Source organism: Salvelinus namaycush, chromosome 40 (assembly GCF_016432855.1).
Source record: "Salvelinus namaycush isolate Seneca chromosome 40, SaNama_1.0, whole genome shotgun sequence".
In the NCBI taxonomy this organism is placed as follows: Eukaryota; Metazoa; Chordata; class Actinopteri; order Salmoniformes; family Salmonidae; genus Salvelinus; species Salvelinus namaycush.
Genome location: NC_052346.1, coordinates 20,977,764 through 21,001,511, shown reverse-complemented (window position 1 = coordinate 21,001,511; position 23,748 = coordinate 20,977,764). Strand labels below are relative to the sequence as shown.

Sequence of the window (23,748 nt, the reverse complement as noted above, 5' to 3'; positions counted from 1 at the left end):
AGAAATTTTTGCAAATTTATTTATAAAAAAAAACAAGAGACTCAAAATTGAGTTCAGATGCATCCTGTTTCCATTGATCATCCTTGAGATGTTTCTACAACTTGATGTATAAAATATTAAATATACACTACTGTTCAAAAGTTTGGGGTCAATTAGAAATATCCTTGTTTTGAAAGAAAATCACATTGTTTGTCCATTAAAATAACATCAAATTGATCTGAAATACAGTGTGGACATTGCTATTGTTGTAAATGACTATTGTAGCTGGAAACGGCAGATATTTTATGGAATATCTAAATAGGCGTACAGAGGCCCATTATCAGCAACCATCACTCCTGCGATCCAATGGCATGTTGTGTTAGCTAATCCAAGTTTATAATTTTAAAAGGCTAATTGATCATTAGAAAACCCTTTTGCAATTATGTTAGTACAGCTGAAAACTGTGGTGCTCATTAAAGAAGCAATAAAACTGGCCTTTGCAACTCTGCCAAGGCGGCCAGCATCCCGGAGTCGCCTCTTCACTGTTGACGTTGAGACTGGTGTTAAGTGACCCCAAACTTCTGAATTGAGCTCAGGTGCATCCTGTTTCCATTGATCATCCTTGAGATGTTTCTACAACTTGATATATAAAATATTAAATATATATGTATGAGATATAAATCATCAGGATGTAGTAGTCTACTGGTTATGTTCAACACTTCTCCAATCGTTGTTGAGATCTGATATTCTGTGCAGGCCAAATCGAGACGTAGGCCTCTATCATATTTCTCAAATCCTTTTCAGGCTAAATTCCAGTCGATCACGGAGAGGACAGTTATGCCTAACTACACTGGAAAAAAAATTAAAACGCAATATGTAAAGTGTTGGTCCCATGTTTCATGAGCTGAAATAAACAAAATCTCAAAAATGTTCCTACACACAAAAAGCTTATTTCTCAATTGGCATGCTGACTGCAGGAATGTCAACCAGAGATGTTTACAGGGAATTGAATGTTAACTTCTGTAGGATAGGGGGCAGCATTCGGAATTTTGGATGAAAAGCGTGCCCAAATTAAACTGCCTGCTACTCAGGCCCAGAAGCTAAGATATGCATATCATTAATAGATTTGGATAGAAAACACTCTGAAGTTTCTAAAACTGTTTGAATCATGTCTGTGAGTATAACAGAACTTATTTGGCAAACAAAACTCCAAAGACAAACCATTCAGAATTTTAATTTTTGAGGTCACTCTCTTTTTAATGATTTTCATTGGGAATCCAGATTTCTAAGCGACTTTCTTGCAGTTCCTATCGCTTCCACTGGATGTCAACAGTCTTTAGAAATTGGTTGAGGTTTTACCTTTGAGAAATTAAGAAGTAGCACTGTTCAGAATGAGGCTAGAGGGAAGTGTAATCTTTGTTAGAGGAGCTTAACCTGAAAGCTCGCTACACATTGTTTTCCTCCAGTTATGAACACAGTATATCCCGTCTTAAATTGTATCGATTATTTACGTAAAAAAATACCTAAAGTTGTATTAGGAAAATAGTTTGATATGTTTGGACAAAGCTTACAGGTAACTTTTGTAGTCATGTTGCGCGAGTTGGAACCGGTGTTTTTCTGGATCAAACGCGACAATAAATGGACATTTTGGATATATATCGACGGAATTAATCGAACAAAAGGACCATTTGTGATGTTTATGGGACATATTGGAGTGCCAACAGAAGACGCTCGTCAAAGGTAAGGCATGAATTATATCTTTATTTCTGCGTTTTGTGTCGCGCCTGAAGGGCTGAAATATGATGGTCTGTGTTTGTTTGCTGGGGTGCTATCCTCATATAATAGCATCGTTTGCTTTCGCCGTGAAGCCTTTTTGAAATCTGACACGTTGGCTGGATTCACAACAAGTGTAGCTTTAATTTGGTGTATTGCATGTGTGATTTATTTGAATTTGGCGCTCTGCATTTTCACTAGATGTTGGCCAGTTGGGACGCTAGCGTCCCACATATCCTAGAGAGGTTAATTCCTCGACCATAAGCTGCCTCCAACGTCGTATTAGAGTATTTGGCAGTACGTCCAACCGGCCTCACAATCGTAGACCACGTGTAATAACGTCAGCCCAGGACCTGAGGTGGGTCTGGCTGCCAAGTGGGTGGGCCTATGCCTTCCAAGGCCCACCCATGGCTGCACCCCTGCCCAGTCATGTGAAACCTACAGGTTAGGGCCTAATTCATTTCAATATATATATATATATTTTTATTACATTTAGCATTTATTTAACTAGGCAAGTCAGTTAAGAACAATTCTTACTAACAATGACGGCCTTCCGGGTAACAGTGGGTTAACTGCATTGTTCAGGGGCAGAAAGACAGATTTTTACCTTGTCAGCTCAGGGATTCGATCCAGCAACCTTTCGGTTACTGGCCCAACGCTCTAACAACTAGGCTACCTGCCGCCCCTTATATGAACTGTAACTCAGAAAAATCGTTGAAATTGTTGCATGTTGTGTTAATATTTATGTACAATAAACATACAAGAAGCTGGTGAATAGCTACAAAAGTAAGAATATAGCCCTATTAGACTGAAAGATGATGGAATTTCATCAAACTTATGAGCTCCCGAGTGGCGCAGCGGTCTAAGGCACTGCATCTCAGTGCTAGAGGCGTCACTACAGACACCCTGGTTAGATTCCAGGCTGTATCACAACTGGCCGTGATTGGGAGTCCCATAGGGCGGCACACAGTTGGCCAAGTGTCGTCCGGGTTTGGCCGGTGTAGGCCGTCATTGTAAATAATAATTTGTTCTTAACTGACTTGCCTAGTTAAATAAAGGTTAATAATAATCATTGTGAGGCTCTCCATGAGCATTAGCTCATCACAACACCTCATTTCTTTAGAAATAGATTTTAGAATGGTTTGCTGAATCGTCCCAAACTCAACCATTAGGCAGAATGTGCTTTGATTAAAACAAAATACAGGAAGTCTATATAATTTAACACATCTGCTCTAATTTGCTAACCAAACAGTAATTCAAGAAGATTTAAATGCATATTCCCATGAAATTGATTGCGATCGAACGATTGGCATGCAGAAACAGCTTGGTCATTTCACTGGTAAAACGCAAAGAATTATAATTCAATATTGACAGTGATGATGTCATGGCCTATTTTGAAATGAGGTATGCCTAACTTGGTGATTGAGGGTATTAAACATTTTCAACGTTCTTGAGACAATGTGTGGGAAAAGGCAGGCGTAAAAGTTTTAAAATGTTTTGCTTCGCTGTGAAGTCTTGAGGTTTTCAGGGATGTGTGATGTCAGAATTACAGAATTCAACCTAGCAATAGACTGGTCATAACTTATGGAGGTCTAATTTATGAAGATAACTTATAGAGAGAACCTGCTCTTACCATGACTAACAGTTGTTCTAATCTTCTCCTCCTCTTCTTCTTCATCTTTAATGTTGACATTCAGCTCCAGTGTTTGACTGCAGTCCTCCAGCTTCACTGATGCCATCTCTGGATCCTGCAGTGCAAACTGGGCTCCACTGTCACAATCAGGACCCAGTGACTGTAGGTTTCTACTCAGTGTGGAAGGAGAGTGGCAGGCTGGGTTTGTTGATGTTGATGTTACCGGCCTCAGACTTAATCTGAGTCGGCCTGTAGTAATAAAGGCAAATGGACACAAAAGTTATTTTCTTGACAGTTCTGACACTTTATTCTGTAAAAATAGTTTCTCTTTTTTCTTGTTCAATTATCTAATTTCAGTAGATCTGGTAGCTCAACATTGATAAAACATTCATTCACAGACACAAAGTACACATTTTAAATTGCACAACATAAGTGCATTTAATCTATAGTAGATTTCCTAAATTCACATAAATGCATAAATGACTCAAAAACCATTTAGTACAAGATTTCAGTATGTTGTAGGCAGTACTATGTAAACATTTTATGAATAACCTTGTCTTCACTGTATTATTTCACTCACAAAAACCAATTGTATTTCCCATTCACACCATAGTAAGAATTATCAGGGATCGTACAGTGGCAAGTCAAATTCAAGGACTTTCAAGTACTTTTTCAAGCACTAATATTTATTTACTTGAAGCCCCGTGTGAAAACCCTGAATTATAGATAAATATAGAAACAACTGAATGTGTCTGAATATTAGTACACATGTAAAGGACTGATAATCATTACATTCAGCTTCAAAACTGTAGAGCAACTGAAATGTTCTCTCTCTGATGAGACTACCTGCACTGAAGTCCGTTGATGCAGACCGCCTATGGTATCATGCAAGATTTCTGAACAGCCCTCGAAACCATGTCAGGACTAGTAGAAAGACCAGTTCTGACAGTAGGTCCTCTTACGACGGGACCAGCCATGGAAGCTCCATCAGTCTGACAGTAGGTCCTCTTACTACGGGACCAGCCATGGAAGCTCCATCAGTGTGACAGTAGGTCCTCTTACTACAGGACCAGCCACTTGGCACATCTTTTCACTCAACAGCTACATGTCCCATTCTTTGGCATTTAAAAACACTGTGATGATTCTCCGTTGCTGCTCCAGTTTCAACTGTTCTGCCTGCGGCTATGGAAGCCTGACCTGTTCACCAGACGTGCTGTTTTCAACTCTCTAGAGACAGCAGGAGCGGTAGAGATACTCTGAATGATCGGCTATGAAAAGCCAACTGACATTTACTCCTGAGGTGCTGACCTGTTGCACCCTCGACAACCAGTGATTATTATTTGACACTGCTTGTCATCTATGAACATTTGAACATCTTGGCCATGTTCTGTTATAAATCTCCAGCCAGAAGAGGTCTGGCCACCCCTCATAGCCTGGTTCCTCTCAAGGTTTCTTCCTAGGTTCTGGCCTTTCTAGAGAGGTTTTCCTAGCCATTGTGCTTCTACACCTTGCTGTTTGGGGTTTTAGGCTGGTTTTCTGTACAGCACTTTGTGACATCAGCTGATGTAAGAAGGGCTTTATAAATACATTTGATTGGTTGATTGATGAGGCTGGGTCAAAATCTCTGACATTGAAGCTAAGGAATCCTATTCTGTACTTTTCCAGACAAAACCTTCTCAAACCTCAACAGTACTGATAAGCTTTCACTTCTTTAACCATCTCTTTCCTACTGATCAACCTTTAGGCTTCAACCACTCTGTCTCCTTCACATTTTCTTTAACAATATCATCCATGGACATAGATATTGGGACCTCAGAGATTACTCCCTTCAATTTAGCATAAGCTCCAGGGTCATGGCTTCTGAGCTTCGTCCCTTTATGATTTTCCAATTTAATAATTTTCCCTTGCTGAACCTGACTAGTGTGAGGTTCTGAGTTATGCACTACAACCCAATACTATATCACATGTGATTGAATATTAGCAACTGTTGGCCTGGGCGCCTGGGTGTCTGTTGGAAGTAACAGGTAGCCCCAGATAAACCTGACTAGCACAAGATATTAACAATCTACCATTTTCAATTTCACCTTTACTTAACCAGGTAGGCTAGTTCAGAACAAGTTCTCATTTACACGGATGCGGCCCAGTTTAACTTCACCTCTCTTTTTATGGCCTTGGTTAATCAGATAGGGTGTAAATGAGGCCCTGTGGTCTCCTCAAACACCATCCCAATTTTCCACTGTGACACATTACTACTCTGTTCTTCCTGTCTTTCCACTACAGACCATTCACATTCTAGGCCCTCATCCTCCCTCTCCATATCAGAAATGTCCCCCACATTGATCGCATTCCAGCACAGCTGTTGCTTCTCAAACTCTCTCCATTTCCATTGTTTCAGGGGTGTCAAACTCATTCCATTGAGGGCCGAGTCTCCGCTGGTTAATTTTTTAATCTCCATTTTAATTATAACCTAGACAATCAGATGAGGGGAGTTCCTTTATAATTAGTGACCTTAATTAATCAAGTACAAGGGTGGAGCGAAAACCCGCAGACACTTGGTCCTCCATGGAATGAGTTTGATACGTGATCCGATTCATCCGCATTAATCGACGCCATTCCAGGCAGTTGGCCTCTCTCTCCAAATGGTGAAGGATATCTTCAGTTAGCTTCTCTCTATTTTGACACTCCATCACACAGCCTCATGTCGCCATTTCATCACGAGCAAACTCCTAGAAAGATGACCGAAACCGTTGAAACCACCATTTGACTAGCCTTGTCCGAACCCTCCTGATCTCGCGAACTTACATTAACGAAACAGTGTATGTAAACTCGCGAGATCAGGACGGTTCGGACGAGGCTCTTTACCAGCTCATAAACAACATTTTACACAAAACCAAGAACATGTAAAAACGAACTCAAATAAGTGGAATCTTTATGAAATGACTGACGAAATTATGTTCATACACACAGACAAACCCGAAGTCTACCTAAGTGACTTGTAAAATCGTTTTAAATCACGTTCTTCACTCACTCGGTTAGACCCCAAAATAACACATACAATTAAAACCTTTACCAAACGTGAAAATACCTTGACGGATTTGTTACCTAGCATGTTATATATTCTTTCGACATTAGAAAGTTTAAACATGCTATTACATACCTACAATAATACAGTTGAAACGGACACAACCACTATCGACATAACACAGTTCTGTCGTTTTCTACCCGGAACTTCCCGTTCCCCTCTACGACAATGCAACAGCATCATCTTCTTCTCTGGTATACTGACATTTACAGAAATATAACGTGTCTGCCTCCACCTACTGTACGGTTAGTAAACTGTAGGAAAAGATACACCTCCAATGAGGAAAAGGGAAGGGGGAACAACATCCAAACAAAATACAAAAATAGATAAATAAAAACTTCCCACTCCTTCAGTCACAGTCCTATTCAATTCACATCCCTACACATTCTCATGGGTCTCGTAGGGATGAACATCTTAAGTCACAGTCCTATTCAAACTACAGTGTATGATATATCCTGTTTGGGGTGCAGCCCGACACCGGTACACTTATGACAACATCCAGCTCAAGTGCAGGGCGCGAAATTCAAAAGCTATTTTTTAAAAATATTTAACTTTCACACATTAACAAGTCCAATACAGCATATGAAAGGTAGACATCTTGTGAATCAAGCCAACATGTCCGATTTTTAAAATGTTTTACAGGGAAGACAAAATATGTAAATCTATTAGCTAACCACGTCAGCAAAAGACAGCACTTTTCTAACTCCATCAGTTTTTTACTCCGTCACTAGCTATCACTAATTCGACCAAATAAAGATATATATAGCCACTAACCAAGAAACAACTTCATAAGATGACAGTCTGATAACATATTTATTGTATAGCATATGTTTTTTTTGAAAAATGTGCATATTTATGGTATAAATCATAAATTACATTTCAGCTACAATCAGAAATTGCACCGAAAGCAGCCATAACATTTACAGACACCAACGTCAAATAACTAATTACTCATCATAAAACATATCTGAGAAATACATACTGTGCAGCAATTGAAAGACAGGATTCTTGTGATTCCAGACAATATTTCCGATTTATTAAATGTTTTACAGCGAAAACAAAATGTATCGCTATGTTAGCATAGCCACAATAGCCAGACACACTTGGGCGCTCGCGACCAGTTGACATGCACGACAGATATATGAAATAACATTATAAATTGGGTCTTACTTTGGCTGATCTTTCATCAGAATGTTGATCAGGGTGTCCTTTGTCCAGATGAGTCGTTGTTTGGAGTCAGAATGGCAACTTTCCCTTCTCACTTAGCATTGGCACTGGTCGACTGGCACGGATTTGTCCAACGTAAAAAAAGTCAGAGAACGGAACACGGCAAAACTCCCGAAAAAAATTCAAATAATCTGATTAAACTATATTGAAAAAACATACATTACGATGATATGGTCTCATTTATCAAATAAAAACCCAGCCGGAGATTGTTCCCGTGCAAAACAGAACGCAATATCACTCCCAAGTCGCGCGCTTCAGACTTCCGGAAGTGGTCGGTCACGTCAAAGAAATAGCTCTTATTCAACCTCTGAACAAGATGAACAGAAAATGTCTTCTCTCACACCCTCTTGACACCCAGAGGAAGGCGTATGGAGTGTAAGTAGGGTCTTACGTATAATGACCATGTATAGGCATAACGTTGAAGCGAGCATAGATTTCTGACATTCTACTTCTTGGTCAGGGAAAGTGCTGCCAAATGACTTCTGTACCACTCAGAGAAAAAATTAGAACGGTTTTAGAAACTAGAGATTGTTTTCTATCCAATATTAATAATAATATGCATATTGTAAGAGCAAAAATTGATTAAGAGGCCGTTTGAAAATTGGCACATATTTTCCAGTTTTTCCAATACGCCCCCTGCAGCCATAACAGGTTTTAAATAGGAAAATTGTTCAATTCACACATCCCTACTGCATCTGATCTGGCGGACTCACTAAACACAAATACTTTGTTAGTAAATTATGGGTGTGATCTTAAATTCAATCTGGAGTGGCAGAGTGCGCTTGGGCGTTCGTAAATTCAGAGCGTTGTCAGATTGTCAGTTCGTATCGCTCTCGGAGCGTTCAGAGCCACACTGGACGCTCTGGCGGAGGAGTAGGGTTTTATTTATTACATTATTTATACTTTTACTTTTGATACATAAGTATATTTTAGCAATTACATTTACTTTTTGATACTTATGTATATGTTAAACCAAATACTTTTAGACTTTTACTCAAGTAGTATTTTACTGGGTGGCTTTCACTTTTACCTTGATAGGAAAGGACTCAAGTTATCTTTACTTTTACTCAAGTATGACAATTGGGTATTTTTCCACCAATGCCTGCAATGCTTCCAATGTTAATTCCTGAACTCCCAAAAACCTTTCAGCAGCACGTACAATTAATCTTTACAATCGGTATCCTTCAACTGGTAAACGACGTTATGAATCTCAACAGGCTGCGGGGCATCCACTGCTATAGCTTCCTCAGCACCAATCACTCTTTAAACTATTTCCCGCGCCTCCCAGTAGGAGAACTACTGTACAGTTTCTTGATGTGGATGTTCCCTGATATAAGAAAAATGTATAAATGCCATTGGTCAGTTCCGGTGTTATCAAACTGATGGAATTTAAATTTTTATTGAAGTAGGCACATAGTATACATAACTGGTTAGGATAATTAAAGTGTCAGTTAGGTGAATTAGCTTAGCAGGTTAGGAGACTGAGGTTAAGGTTAGGAAAAGTGTGAGGGTTAGGGATTTGTTTACCATGCAGGTTTGGATAACTAATATGGCGGTTAGGAGACTGAGATTAAGTTTAGGAAAAGGGTTAGGCTTAGCTACAATGCTACATTTGTCAACAAGTGTTGTTCCAACGCAAAAGAAACGGCCACGGACCAATGGGGAGCATCAATTGGTGTAAACTTGATATCATGAAACACCCGATATCAGAAAACGCCCCTAATTGCGGTCTGCAATTACACCCTTCTCGGATCAAGGGGCCAGGCTTCCAGTCTATAAGCATGCTTTCCACTGTGCTCAGAGGGCATTTTCCGTACTGCAGTTCAGCTGAAGCACGGCCCAATTCCCATTGACGGCCCCATAGCGAAGTCAATAAAAAAAAAGACAATTTAGTTATCAAGTTTGTAAATAAAACATCCTTTGAATTATTCAAGTAATTGCCTTAGAGTCTGATTTTTTCCCCATCACTCAGCCAAAGTTATTAACTATTTTAGATTCATGCTGTGAGGTGGGTGAGCTTATGCCACATGCAGATGCTGAAAGGAAAACACACCTCTTTACCTGCGTGTTTATAATGTAGGTTAAGGTGCAGCCTCGTCTCATAGACTAGATGTAACAGAGTAAATATAAATCAGGGACTCTCAAAATAGTGTGAAATGTAACCAGAAAAACTTACCTAAGACAGATGGCTACTTAAGAAATTGAATTTTATTAAGCATGGAGGTGGAAATGCAAATGAATTACTTAAAAAACATACAATGTGATTTTCTGGATTTTTGTTTTAGATTCCGTCTCTCACAGTTTACAAAAATTACAGACCTCTACATGCGATGTAAGTAGAAAAACCTGCAAAATCGGCAGTGTTTCAAATTCTTGTTCTCCCCACTGTAGGTGTTTTAATGTTGGTAATAATAATACAGAGATAACCACTGCTCTATCTAGGTGTTTTAATGTTGGTAATACTAATACAGAGATAACCACTGCTCTATCTAGGTGTTTTAATGTTGGTAATACTAATACAGAGATAACCACTGCTCTATCTAGGTGTTTTAATGTTGGAAATACTAATAGAGACAACCACTGATCTACCTAGGTGTTTTAATGTGGGTAAAACAGAGATAATACTAATAGAGACAACCACTGATCTACCTAGGTGTTTTAATGTTGGTAATACAGAGATAACCATTGAACATGCATTTTCCATTATGTCATTGTGTTGACCACTTCAGAACCTTACATCTGTAGTTTGAAGCATATACAGGGCATTATATAAGAGCCCTTGACTTTTTCCACATTTTGTTACGTTATTACCAGCCTTATTCGAAAATTGATTAAATGCATTTTTTCCCTCGTCAATATAAACACAATACCCCATAATGATAAACCGAAAACAGGTTTTTAGAAATTTTAGCAAATTTATACCTTATTTGGTAAGTATTCAGACCCTTTGCTCTGAGACTCCAAATTGAGCTCAAGTGCATCCTGTTTCCATTGATCATCCTTGAGATGTTTCTACAACATGACTGGAGTCCACATGCGGTAAATTCAAATGATTGGACATGTTTGGAAAAGGAACACACCTGTATATATAAGGTCCCACAGTTGACAGTGCATGTCAGAGCAAAAACCGAGCAATGAGGTCGAAGAAATTGTCCGTCGAGCTTCGAGACAGGTTTGTGGCGAGGCACAGATCTGGAGAAGAGTACCAACACATTTCTCAAATCTCTGTTGGCTGGGTGTAACAGTATAACTTTAGTACGTCCCCTCGCCCCGACCTCGGACGCTAACTAGCTAGTCACCCACGAAGGATCGTTACCCATCGCTCCACAAAAAAGCTCTGCAAGGGGCAACACTACTTCTAGGTTTCAGAGCAAGTGACGTAACTGATTGAAACGCTATTAGCGCGTACCCGCTAACTAGCTAGCCATTTCACATCCGTTACATGGGCTCCCCGCTTGTGACGTCAAACTCCTGCCCCACGTTGGGCGCAAACCTTTTAAAGGCTCCCGAGTGGCGCACTGCATCTCAGTGCAAGAGGCATCACTACAGTCCCTGGTTCGAATCCAGGCTAAATCACATCCGACCGTGATTGGGAGTGCCATAGGGAAGCGCACAATTGGCCAAGCATCGTCCGGGTTTGGCCGTCATTGTGAATAAGAATTTCTTCTTAACTGTTAAATAAAGATTAAATAAAAAAGTGGGAAGCATGTCAGCAAAGCCACTACACAACACATTACTAAACAATACATTAATTGCACTATAACGGTGAGAAAGGGTGCCCACAAACTGTTACATAAAGCTGACCGAACAGCATAGTCCCAACAACATAGTCCTATCAGCGGGGCCTGGTCTGGCAACGAAACAATTCATTCAGCCTCATTTAAAAAAGAAAAACATGGCTGACTTGCTTTAAAACCTTTTCTCAATAGGGGGGGGCGCTATTTCCACTTTGTAAAAAATCGTTCCCAAATTAAACTGCCTCGTACTCAATTCTTGCTCGTACAATATGCATATTATTATTACTATTGGATAGAAAACACTCTCTAGTTTCTAAAACCGTTTGAATTATATCTGTGAGTAAAACAGAACTCATTTTGTAGCAAACTTCCTGTCAGGAAGTGAGAAATCTGAAATCGAGGGCTCTGTTCCAGGGTCAGTTTATTAATTTGCATGGAATCTATGGGTCTACATGCACTGCATACGCCTTCCACTAGATGTCAGTAGGCAGTGAGAGTTGGAATGGGGTGTCTAGCTAGATCTGAGGCCGAACAAGAGCTCTTGGAACGGTGGGTCTGGTCTTTTCACCGTTTGGCTTGACGCGAGAGGGACCTGTGCATTGCGTTCTGAAAAGCTTTCGTTTTAGAAGTTAGATATATCCGGCTCTGATTTTATTTGATATATGTGTTAAAAACATCATAAGGTAGTTATTTTAAACCGAGTTATATCAGTTTATATCAGTATATTGCGATTTTCGGTATTTCCTTTGTTATGCGTTATTGTGAGTTGGACACTTCAGTGCCGCATGGCCAGCTTTGTTAGCTAAATCGACAGATGAAGACGACATTCTACAACCGAACAACGATTATTCTGGAAAAAGGACACCATGTACAAGATTCTGATGGAAGCTCATCAAATAGTAGGAACCATTTATGATATTATTTCGTATTTCTGTCGAAAATGTTTAGACTATATTCCGCCCAGATTTCGGGCGCTGTCTCGCTATAACGTAAGCTGTATGTCGTACTAAGGTTATTTAAAAAAATCTAACAGCGGTTGCATTAAGAACTAGTGTATCTTTCATTTGCTGTCCAACCTGTATTTTTTAGTAAAGTATATGATTAGTTATTTGATTAGATGATGTGAGTGTCAGAAATATATCCGGATTATTTTGTGCAGTTTGGCTAGTATTCACATTGTTCAACCACGAATTGTACCGCTAAATATGCACATTTTCGAACAAACCATATATGTATTGTGTAATATGATGTTACAGGACTGTCATCTGATGAAGTTTGAGAAGGTTAGTGAAAGCATTAATATCTTTTGCTGGTTTATTCGCTATCGCTAACGTGCCTTGAATGAATGCGGTTGTGTGGTAGGCTATTGTAGTAAGCTAATATAATGCTATATTGTGTTTTCGCTGTAAAACACTTAAAAAATCTGAAATATTGGCTGGATTCACAAGATGTTTGTCTTTCATTTGCTGTACACCGTGTATTTTTCATAAATGTTTTATGATGAGTATTTAGGTATTTCACGTTGGTTTCTGTAGTTATTCTAGCTGCTTTGGTGAGACTTGTGATGGTGGCTGCAATGTAAAACTATGATTTATACCTGAAATATGCACATTTTTCGAACAAAACATATGCTATACAATCAATATGTTATCAGACTGTCATCTGATGAAGTTGTTTCTTGGTTAGTGACTATTTATATCTTTATTTGGTCGAATTTGTGATAGCTACCTATGCAGTAAAAAAATGGTGAAAATATGCGGTTGGGTCTTTTGCTATCGTGGTTAGCTAATAGAAATACATATTGTGTTTTCCCTGTAAAACATTTTAAAAATCGTAAATGATGGCTGGATTCACAAGATGTGTATCTTTCATCTGGTGTCTTGGACTTGTGATTTCATGATATTTAGATGCTAGTATTTACTTGTGGCGCTATGCTAGGCTATGCTAGTCAGCTTTTTTACTGATGAGGGTGCTCCCGGATCCGGGATGAGTACCAAGTAGAAGTTAACAAATGTGGTTTCTACTGACAATTGATATGTACAAACTATGGCATAAGGGGACGACAAGCGGATAGGAGGCAAACCGTAATTTCGATTAAGACATTAATGAGCAAGCTAGGACGGACGTAGACAATATAACTATTTGTTCAGCCCTTTTGAAATGCACAGCGACAAAATTCAGAACATGGGCCGTTCTTACAGTGTTCTCCCTGTACGCCAAGTCAGAACCGTAGGATAAATAAAGGGGCATATATGCAGACAATGAAAATTATTACAATATTAAATTATTACATTTCTCAAAAACAGGTTATAGGCTACATGTGAACCACCAAGTCAGAACAGTAGGCAAAATTAAGAGGTGAAAATAGACCAAATTACAAAGGTGAGGCACATGGGCTACTAACATCTTACTACACAACATACACTTAGCATTACCTTCTTAGCTACAGTATACACATGTAGCCTATACATATTACACACATATTACATCATTTATGCAGCAGCATACAAGACATTTTTGGACTCACCTTGTTGTGCTGTGCTCACTTGAACAGGAAGGTGGCGCGGCAGTCCTTCGTGGGCATATTTTGTCATCAAACTTTGTCATCAAACTCTGGCGTTCTCTGGATTTATGGTGCTTTCAAGACAACTGGCAACTCAAAGAAAAAAAATGGAATCATGATGACGTCAGTGATCTTCAGGTCGTAGCTGTAGAAAGAGGCCCGAGTTTCCAATTTACAACTCCGAGTTGGATGAAAGTTCAAAACCTATTTTCCCAGTCGTAGCTTGTTTTCCCCCGAGTTCCCAGTTGTCTTGAACTCACTCAAGTCAGATTTTGCAGAACCGAGTTAAGTTGTTTTGAGCGCGGCACAAATCAAGCTTCATTGCCAGCACGGCCAATGTTAAATGTTTACAATTTTAAACTAGGAAAAGAGCCCCTTAATCTTAGACTTGGGACCACAGAGCCACTCCACTGAATAGCACGCTAATGATTGCTTTGCAAAGCTTGCAGTTAGCCACTGATTCCTTGACAAACCACTCATTGTTGAATTTGCAATTTCTAACTTGTTTTGTAATGTTTATGTCCAATGGCCGATGAGAACCGATACGTTTAATCTATAATTTCTCATTATTTCTCTTCATATGACAAAGACTAAAAAGGATTTGCCAGTAGATTGTCGACTTGATTCATGATGACTGCTAAATCAGATTTTGAAAGTATGATGTTGACATGATCAGTCCAATCAAAGCGACTGTAGATATCACATGATTTGATGTTATTTTATCTGTGGACAATGACCTTGAGCCTTCTTGGATGGGCACTTCTAATGTAACTCTATGGCAGCACCCACGGGGCTTGAATTTTCAAGTTCTACCCTTAGACTTGGCAGTGACATATTGTCCCCATGAATGACAGAACACTGAGCCAATCACGGCACAACGCTCCGTATTTTCTGCTGGCTTGCCCAACCTCCACAGAAAGCACTGAGCTAGGCTGAAACACCTGCATTTTGGAGCTGCCTTACTCAAGAAAACAAAAAAGAGACCATGTTTGTATGCGGCTTTATTAATAACTCAATTATTTGTGGGGGGTTTTTAACAGATCAACAGATCATTTTTTCCCCTCACATTATCGCTAAAACTGTGGGGCTCAAAACAGGTGGCTCACCTGCCCTGAATGATGGGTCGCCACTGAACTTATCTAGAACACTGCAGTCCGTCTGGGTGTTTAACCTTCCCAAGTTCCCCCATGTCACCCTGCTCCTCCGTACATTCCACTGGCTTCCAGTCAAAGCTCACATCCACTACAAGACAATGGTGTTTACTTACAGAGCAGCAAGAGGAACTGCCCCATCTCTACCTTCAGGCTATGCTCCAACCCTGTATCCCAACCTGAGCACTCAGTTCTGCCACCCCTGGTCTCATGGCCGTCCCACTGCTACAGGAGGTCAAGCTCCCTCTCAGCCCAGTCAAAGCACTTCTCTGTCCTGGCACCCCAATGGTGGCACCAGCTTCCCTCTGATGCTAGGACAGCAGAGTCCCTCCCCATCTGCCCGAAAAGGTCTGAAACCCTACGTCTTTAAAGAGTATCCCCCCAAAATACTAATAATACAAATAATAATAATAATGTGACACTGACTAATTGAGGAGAAATGTATTTACTGTGATATGTGGTTGTCTCACCTGGCTATCTTAAGATGAATGTACTTAATGTACTGGTGACAACACAGGGTCAGAGAGAACTCCTGACTGTAGTCATACAAAAACACTCCAGGCACTCAGCCCATAAGAACCATTCATACTGTCAGATCTAATATGAAGAACTGAATACAACCATAAGAACCATTCATACTGTCAGATCTAATATGAAGAACTGAATACTAAAGAGAAGAAGAGGTTGACCAGTACATATTCATATAACTTTATTTTTCATTGGCAGATCAATAAAGTTTGCTTCAATGCAGTTATCCAAACACATTCATGATCAGTAACTAAAATAACTAATCTAGTTTTAAAGACAATTAATAAACATGTATTCATTTCATAAACTGTGTCTCATTAAATAAAGTTGTAAGATTGCTAGATCGAATGCCCGAGCTGACAAGGTAAAGATCTGTTGTCATGCCTCTGACCAAGGCACTGTTCCTTGGCCATCATTGTAAATAAGAATTTGTTCTTAACTGACTTGCCTAGTTAAACAAAGGATCAATAAAAAAAAAAAGTGTATACTAGCTCCTTCCCACAGAATACTGCAGAGGGACAACCTGGTCTCAGAGCAAAACGTATTATATTATATAAAAAATATCCATGCCACTCCATTTAGTATGTTAGGTAACATTACATTGGACTATCACAGTAAATAAACTGCACTAAAAAATAAACTAAACATGTAAAGTGTTGGTTTCATGAGCTGAAATAAAATCCAGCAATGTTCCATATGCACAAAAAGCTAATGTCTCTCAAATGTTGTGCACAACTTTGTTTATATCCCTGTTAGTGAGCATTTCAGCCTTTGTCAAGATAATCCATCCACCTGACAGGTGTGGCATATCAAGATGCTGATAAAACAGCATTATCATTACACAGGTGCACCTTGTGCTGGGGGACAATAAAAGGCCACACAACATCACAGATGTCTCAAGTTTAGGGAATGTGCAATTGTCATGATGACTGCAAGAATGTCCACCAGAGCTGTTGACAGAGAACTCAATATTTATATCTCTACCATAAGCCACCTGTAACATCCTTTTAGAGAATTTGGCAGTACATCCAACCGGCCTCACAACTGCAGATCACATGTAACCACGGCAGCCCAGGACCTCTTCACCTGCAGGATTGTCTGGGAGGGGGGGCGCCGAGTAGTATTCCTGTCTGTAATAAAGACCTTTTCTGGGGAAAAACTCATGCTGAGTGGCTGGGCCTGGCTCCCAAGTGGGCCTATGCCCTCCCAAATCCCACCCATGGCTGAGCCCCTGCCCAGTCCTGTGAAATCCATAGATTAGGGCCTCATTTATTTCAATTGACTGATTTCCTTATACGAACTGTAAATCTTTGAAATTGTTGCGTTTAGATTGTTATTCAGTATAATACGACGTATCGTATGTTATGAATTACAATTCGAATGTTATTTTACGCATTGATATTCATACAATATGTTACGAACTTGTAATATGTATGATATGTTACGAATTCCAATTTGTTCTTGCTAACTTTAGCTAGGTTAGGGGTGAGGGGTTTAACTTCTTGTGGCTGCAGGGGCAGTATTGAGTAGCTTGGATGAAAGGTGCACAGAGGTGCCCAGAGTAAACGGCCTGCTCCTCAATTATAGTTTCTAATATATGCATATTATTAGTAGTATTGGATGGAAAACACTCTGAAGTTTCTAAAACTGTTTGAATTATGTCTGAGTATAACAGAACTCATATGGCAGGCAAAAACCTGAGACAAAATCCAAACAGGAAGTGGAAATTATTAGGCTGGTTGATTTTCAACCAAGATCCCATTGAAATCACAGCGAGATATGAATGAGTTTTCACTTCCTACGGCTTCCACTAGATGTCAACCGTCTGTAGAACTGAAGGGGGGGTCGAATGAGAGAGGAATTAGTCAGGTCTGCCATGACCTGACCATTCTTTGACCATGCGCGTGCGTTCACATAAAAGAGGGAGCTCTGATCCATTGCTCATCTGAAGTCAATGTAATTCTTTCGGTTGGAACGTTATTCAAGATTTATGTTAACAACATTCTAAAGATTGATTCAATACATCGTTTGACATGTTTCTACTGACTGTTACGGAACTTTTGGACATTTCGTCAGCTTTTAGGGAACGCGCTTCGTGACTTTGGAATTGTTTACCAAACGCGCTAACAAAAGTAGCTAATTGGACATAAATAACGGACATTATCGAACAAATCAAGCATTTATTGTGGACCTGGGATTCCTGGGAGTGCATTCTGATGAAGATCAAAGGTAAGGGAACATTTATCATGTCATTTCCGGTTTCTGTTGACTCCAACATGGCGGCTAATTTGACTATTGTTCTGAGCGCCGTCCCAGATTATTGCATGGTTTGCTTTTTCAGTAAAGTATTTTAAAAATCGTACACAGCAGTTGCTTTAAGGAGAGGTATATCTATAATTCCATGTGTATACCTTGTATAATCATCTACATTTATGATGAGTATTTCTGTTGAATCGATGTGGCTATGCAAAATCACTGGATGTTTTTGGAACTAGTGAATGTAACGCGCCAATGTAAACTCCGATTTTTTTATATAAATATGAACTTTATCAAACAAAACATACATGTATTGTGTAACATGAAGTCCTATGAGTGTCATCTGATGAAGATCATCAAAGGTTAGTGATTCATTTTATCTCTATTTGTGCTTTTTGTGACTCCTATCTTTGGCTGGAAAAATGGCTGTGCTTATTGTGGTTTGGTGTGACCTAACATAATTGTGTTGGGCTTTCGCTGAAAAGCATATTTAAAAATCGGACAATTTGGTGGGATTAACAACAAGATTACCTTTTAAATGGTATAAAACATGTATGTCTGAGGAATTTGAATTATTAGATTTGTTTTTTTGAATTTGGCGCCCTGCACTTTCACTGGCTGTTGTCATATCGATCCCGTTTCCGGGATTGCAGCCCTAAGAAGTTTTAAGGTAGAGTTAAATGGGTTTAGGGAAAAGATTAGCTAACATGCTAACATAGCTAAAAAGTAATAAGTAGTTACAAAGTTGCTATGAGCTAATATGCTAAAGTCCTCCTTGATAAGATTCAAACACGCAGCTTTTGGTTAGACGTTTGACTTACACGCCCACCCCGCCACAGAGCAGGAGTAAGGCTTCTCCCGTGTGTATACATTGGTGTGTTAAGATGCTATGGTGAGAGAAACTCACCCAAAAGTCAGAGCAGACGTAAGCAGGCTTCTCTCATTCGTGTGTTCTCTGATGAACTTTTAGCTCATTTGATGTTTTGAAGCATTTTACACAGTCAGAGCAGAAGTAACGCTTCTCTCCTATGTGTATACGTTGGTGTGTTTTTAAGGTGCCCAGATGAGAGAAACTCGCCCCACTGTCATAGCAGAAGAAAGGCTTCTCTCCTGTGTGTATACGTTCATGTGATTTTAAGGTGGAAGGGTGAGAGAAACTAGTTCCACAGTCAGGGCAGACGTAAGGCTTCTCTCCTGTGTGTGTTCGCTGATGAGATTTTAGCTCATATAATGTTTTAAAACATTTTCCACAGTCAAAGCAGACGTAAGGCTTCTCTCCTGTGTGTATACGTTGGTGTGTTTTTAAGTGTGTACGTTGAGAGAAACTCGCCCCACAGTCAGAGCAGAAGAAAGGCTTCTCTCCTGTGTGTATACGTTCATGTGTTTTTAAGTCGGAAAGGTGAGAGAAACTAGTTACACAGTCAGGGCAGACGTAAGGCTTCTCTCCTGTGTGTGTTCTCTGATGAACTTTTAGCTGAGCGTATGTTTTAAAACGTTTTCCACAGTCAGAGCAGGAGTAAGGCTTCTCTCCTGTATGTATACGTTCATGTGTTTTTAAGTTGGAAAGTGTAGAGAAACTAGTTCCACAGTCAGGGCAGACGTACGGCTTCTCTCCTGTGTGTGTTCTCTGATGAACTTTTAGCTGAGCGTATGTTTGAAAACGTTTTCCACAGTCAGAGCAGGAGTAAGGCTTCTCTCCTGTATGTATACGTTCATGTGTTTTTAAGTTGGAAAGGTGAGAGAAACTAGTTCCACAGTCAGGGCAGACGTAAGGCTTCTCTCCTGTGTGTGTTCTCTGATGAGATTTTAGCTTATTTGATGTTTTAAAACGTTTTCCACAGTCAGAGCAGACGTAAGGCTTCTCCCCTGTATGTATACGTTCATGTGATTTTAAGTCGGAAAGTTGAGAGAAACTCGCCACACAGTCAGAGCAGGAATAAGGTTTCTCTCCTGTGTGTTTTCTTAGGTGTATTTTTAGCTTCGATAGAAATGGGAAAATCTTCCCACAATGTGGGCAGTGGTGAGACCTCTTAGCTCTGTGATCTTCCTGCTGTTGCTCTCTGGATGTAAAGAATGTCTCAACATGGTATCCTGTGTGAAAATCAGAAGAACCAGTCAGTTGGTGTGATATACATGTCAATGAAATGTAGTTTATGAAGCACTTTCTACATCAGTAGTTGTCACAAAGTGCTGAACAGAAACCCAGCCTAAAATCCCCAAAGAGCAAGCAATGCAGATGTAGAAGCAGTGGCCACAAACTCTCTAGAAAGAAGGAACCTAGGAAGAAACGTAGAGAGGAACCAGGCTCAGAGCGGTGACCATTCCTCTTCTGGTCATATCGGGTGGCTAGAGCAACCGAAAGGTTGCAAGTCAAATCCCCGAGCTGACAAGGTAAAAATCTGTCGTTCTGCCCCTGAATAAGGCAGTTAACCCACTGTTCCTAGGCCGTCATAGAAAATAAGAATTTGTTCTTAACTGACTTGCCTAGTTAACCTGTTTGGGCGCATGTCCAAACGCTAGCGGGACACCTACGACAACATCCGGTGAAATTGCAGAGCGCAAAATTCAAAATACAAAAATCGTAATATTAAACATTCATGACAATACAAGTGTCTTACATCATTTAAAAGCTTCTTGTTAATCCAACTGCGTTGTCAGATTTGAAAAAGGCTTTACAGAGAAAGCATACCATGCGATTATCTGAGGACAGCGCCCCACGTCAAAATACTTTTTCAACCAGCACAGGCGTCACAAAATCAGACAGCAATTAAATAAATCACTTACCTTTGAAGATCTTCCTCTGATTGCAATCCCAAGGGTCCCAGCTACACAATGATAAACGATAAAGTCCTTCATTATATCCCAAAAATGTCAGTTTAGATGGCGCGTTTGATTCAGTAATTCACTCATTCAACATGCACACAAACCAATCCAAAAAGTGAAAGTCAAACGATGTTTCCAATTAATCCTCGGGTATTCTAATATCTAAATAAACAATAATATTTAGACGGAGAATAGTGTGTTTAATAGCGAAGATAAATAACGAAGAGCGCACTGTCGTTGATGCACGCAACATGACTACTTTTCTAATGGGGGACACCTTGGAAAAACTACAAATACCTGAAACCCATTCTAAAGACTGGGGATATCTAGTGGAAGCCATAGGAACTGCAATCTGGGTCCTATCTATTTGTATATCCCATAGGCAAGCACTGAAAAAACCTGTGACCTCAAAATAAACATTCCGGATGGATTTTCCTCAGGTTTTCACCTGCCATATCAGTTCTGTTATACTCAGACATTATTTTAACAGTTTTAGAAACTTCAGAGTGTTTTCTATCCAATGCTATCAAGTATATGCATACTGAAATTAATGAATAAATTCAAAAGATTGGGGTCACTTACAAATGTCCTTGGTCTTGAAAGAAAAGCAAATTTTTTGTCCATTCAAATAATGTCAAATTGATCAGAAATACAGTGTAGACATTGTTAATGTTGTAAATGACTATTGTAGCTGGAAATGGCTAAAGATCTCGTACAACGCTGTGTACTACTCCCTTCACAGAACAGCGCAAACTGGCTCTAACCAGAATAGTGTCTAGAAGGCCAGCATCCCGGAGTCACCTCTTCACAGTTGACGTTGAGACTGTTGTTTTGCGTGTACTATTTAATTAAGCTGCCAGTTGAGGACTTGTGAGACGTCTGTTTCTCAAACTAGACACTCTAATGTACTTGTCCTCTTGCCCAGTTGTGCACCGGGGTCTCCCACTCCTTTTACTATTCTGGTTAAAGCCAGTTTGCGCTGGTTAAATTAAAAAATATATATATTCTCATCAATCTACAAACAATACCCCATAATGGCATCACAATACCCCATAATGACATCACAATACCCCATAATGACATCACAATACCCCATAATGACTGAAATATGACATTTACGTAAGTATTCAGACCCTTTACACAATAGTTAGTTGAAGCACCTTTGAGTCTTTTTGGGTATGAAGCTACAAGCTTGAAACACTTGTATTTGGGGAGTTTCTCCCATTCTTCTCTGCAGATCCTCTCAAGCTCTGCCAGATTGGATGGGGAGCGTCTCTGCAAAGCCATTTCCAGGTCTCTCCAGAGATGTTTGATCGGGTTCAAGTCCGGGCTCCGGCTGGGCCACTCAATGACATTGAGACTTGTACCGAAGCCACTCCCACGTTGTATTGGCTGTGTGCTTAGGGTCATTGTCCTGTTGGAAGGTGAACCTTCACCCCAGTTTGAGGTCCCGAGCGCTCTCAAGTAGGTTTTCATCAAGGATCTCTCTATACTTTGCTACGTTCATCTGTCCCTTGATCCTGACAAGTCACCCAGTCCCTGCCGCTGAAAAACATCCCCACAGCAAGCTGCTGCCACCACCATCCTTCACCGTAGGGATGGTGCCAGGTTTGCTCCAGACATGACGCTTGGCATTCAGGCCAAAGAGTTCAATCTTGGTTTCATCAGACCAGAGAATCTTGTTTCTCATGGTCAGAGTCCTTTAGGTGCCTTTTGGCAAACTCCAAGCGGACTGTCATGTGCCTTTTACTAGGCAGTGGCTTCCGTCTGGGCACTCTACCATAAAGTCATGATTAGTGGAGACCTGCAGAGATGGTTTTCCTTCTGGAAGATTCTCTCATCTCCATAGAGGAACTCTGGAGCTCTGTCAGAGTGACCATCGGGTTCTTGGTTACCTCCCTGACCAAGGCCCTTCTCCCCCGATTGCTCAGTTTGGCCGGGTGGCCAGCTCTAGGAAGAGTCTTGGTGGTTCAAAACTTCTTCCATTGTAGAATGATGGAGGCCTCTGTGTTCTTGGGGACCTTTAATGCTGCAGAAATGTTTTGGTATCGGGTCCCCAGATCTGTGCCGACACAATCCTGTCACGGAGCTCTACGGACAAATCCTTCCACCTCATGACTTGGTTTTTACTCTGACATGAACTGTCAACTGTGGGACCTTAAATAGACAGGTGTGTGCCTGTCCAAATCATATCCAATCAATTGAATTTACTACAGGTGGACTCCAAGTTGTAGAAACTTCTCAAGGATCATCTCATAGCAAAGGGTCGGAAAATGTATATAAATAAGCAATTCTTATCAATTATTTTTTTACATTTGCAAGAATTTCTAAAAACCTGTTTTGGCTTTGTCATTATGGGGTATTGTGTGTAGATTGACGAGGAAAAACATGTAATCAATTTTAGAAAAAGGCTGTAACATACCAAAATGGGAAAAATGGGAAGGGGTCTGACAGTGCCCACGGAAAGTATTCAGAACCCTTGACTTTTTCCACATTTTGTTCTACACACAATACCCCATAATGACAAAGCGAAAACAAGTTTAGAAATTTTTGCAAATTTATTTATAAAAAAAAACAAGACTCAAAATTGAGTTCAGATGCATCCTGTTTCCATTGATCATCCTTGAGATGTTTCTACAACTTGATATATAAAACATATTAAATATACACTACTGTTCAAACGTTTGGGGTCACTTAGAAATGTCCTTGTTTTGAAAGAAAAGCACATTGTTTGTCCATTAAAATAACATCAAATTGATCAGAAATACAGTGTGGACATTGTTATTGTTGTAAATGACTATTGTAGCTGGAAACTGCAGATATTTTATGGAATATCTACATAGGCGTACAGAGGCCCATTATCAGCAACCATCACTCCTGTGATCCAATGGCATGTTGTGTTAGCTAATCCAAGTTTATCATTTTAAAAGGCTAATTGATCATTAGAAAACCCTTTTTGAATTTATGTTAGTACAGCTGAAAACTGTGGTGCTCAT

At 39.9% G+C, this 23,748-nt stretch overlaps 1 protein-coding gene across 1 annotated transcript; it reads right to left on the bottom strand.

The window, feature by feature from the left end:
• Positions 1 to 17,483: 17,483 nt before the first annotated feature.
• LOC120033474 (zinc finger protein 214-like) lies at positions 17,484 to 20,266 on the bottom strand. The gene is made up of 3 exons (XM_038979840.1): positions 20,231 to 20,266; positions 18,989 to 19,571; positions 17,484 to 17,506 (listed from the first exon to the last, which is right to left on the bottom strand). Exons 1-3 carry the CDS (start codon positions 20,264 to 20,266, stop codon positions 17,484 to 17,486), a joined length of 642 nt encoding a protein of 213 aa, XP_038835768.1.
• Between the last annotated feature and the right edge of the window lie 3,482 nt (positions 20,267 to 23,748).

Coding starts and splice junctions, on each gene's coding strand:
- LOC120033474 (XM_038979840.1), bottom strand. CDS start 20,266: ATGACCAGAAGAGGAATGGTCACCGCTCTGAGCCTG. Junction 19,572..20,230: donor TGGTCACCGCTCTGAGCCTG/GTTCCTCTCTAC, acceptor ACATACGCTCAG/CTAAAAGTTCATCAGAGAAC. Junction 17,507..18,988: donor GGCGAGTTTCTCTCATCTGG/GCACCTTAAAAA, acceptor CCCCCCCTTCAG/TTCTACAGACGGTTGACATC.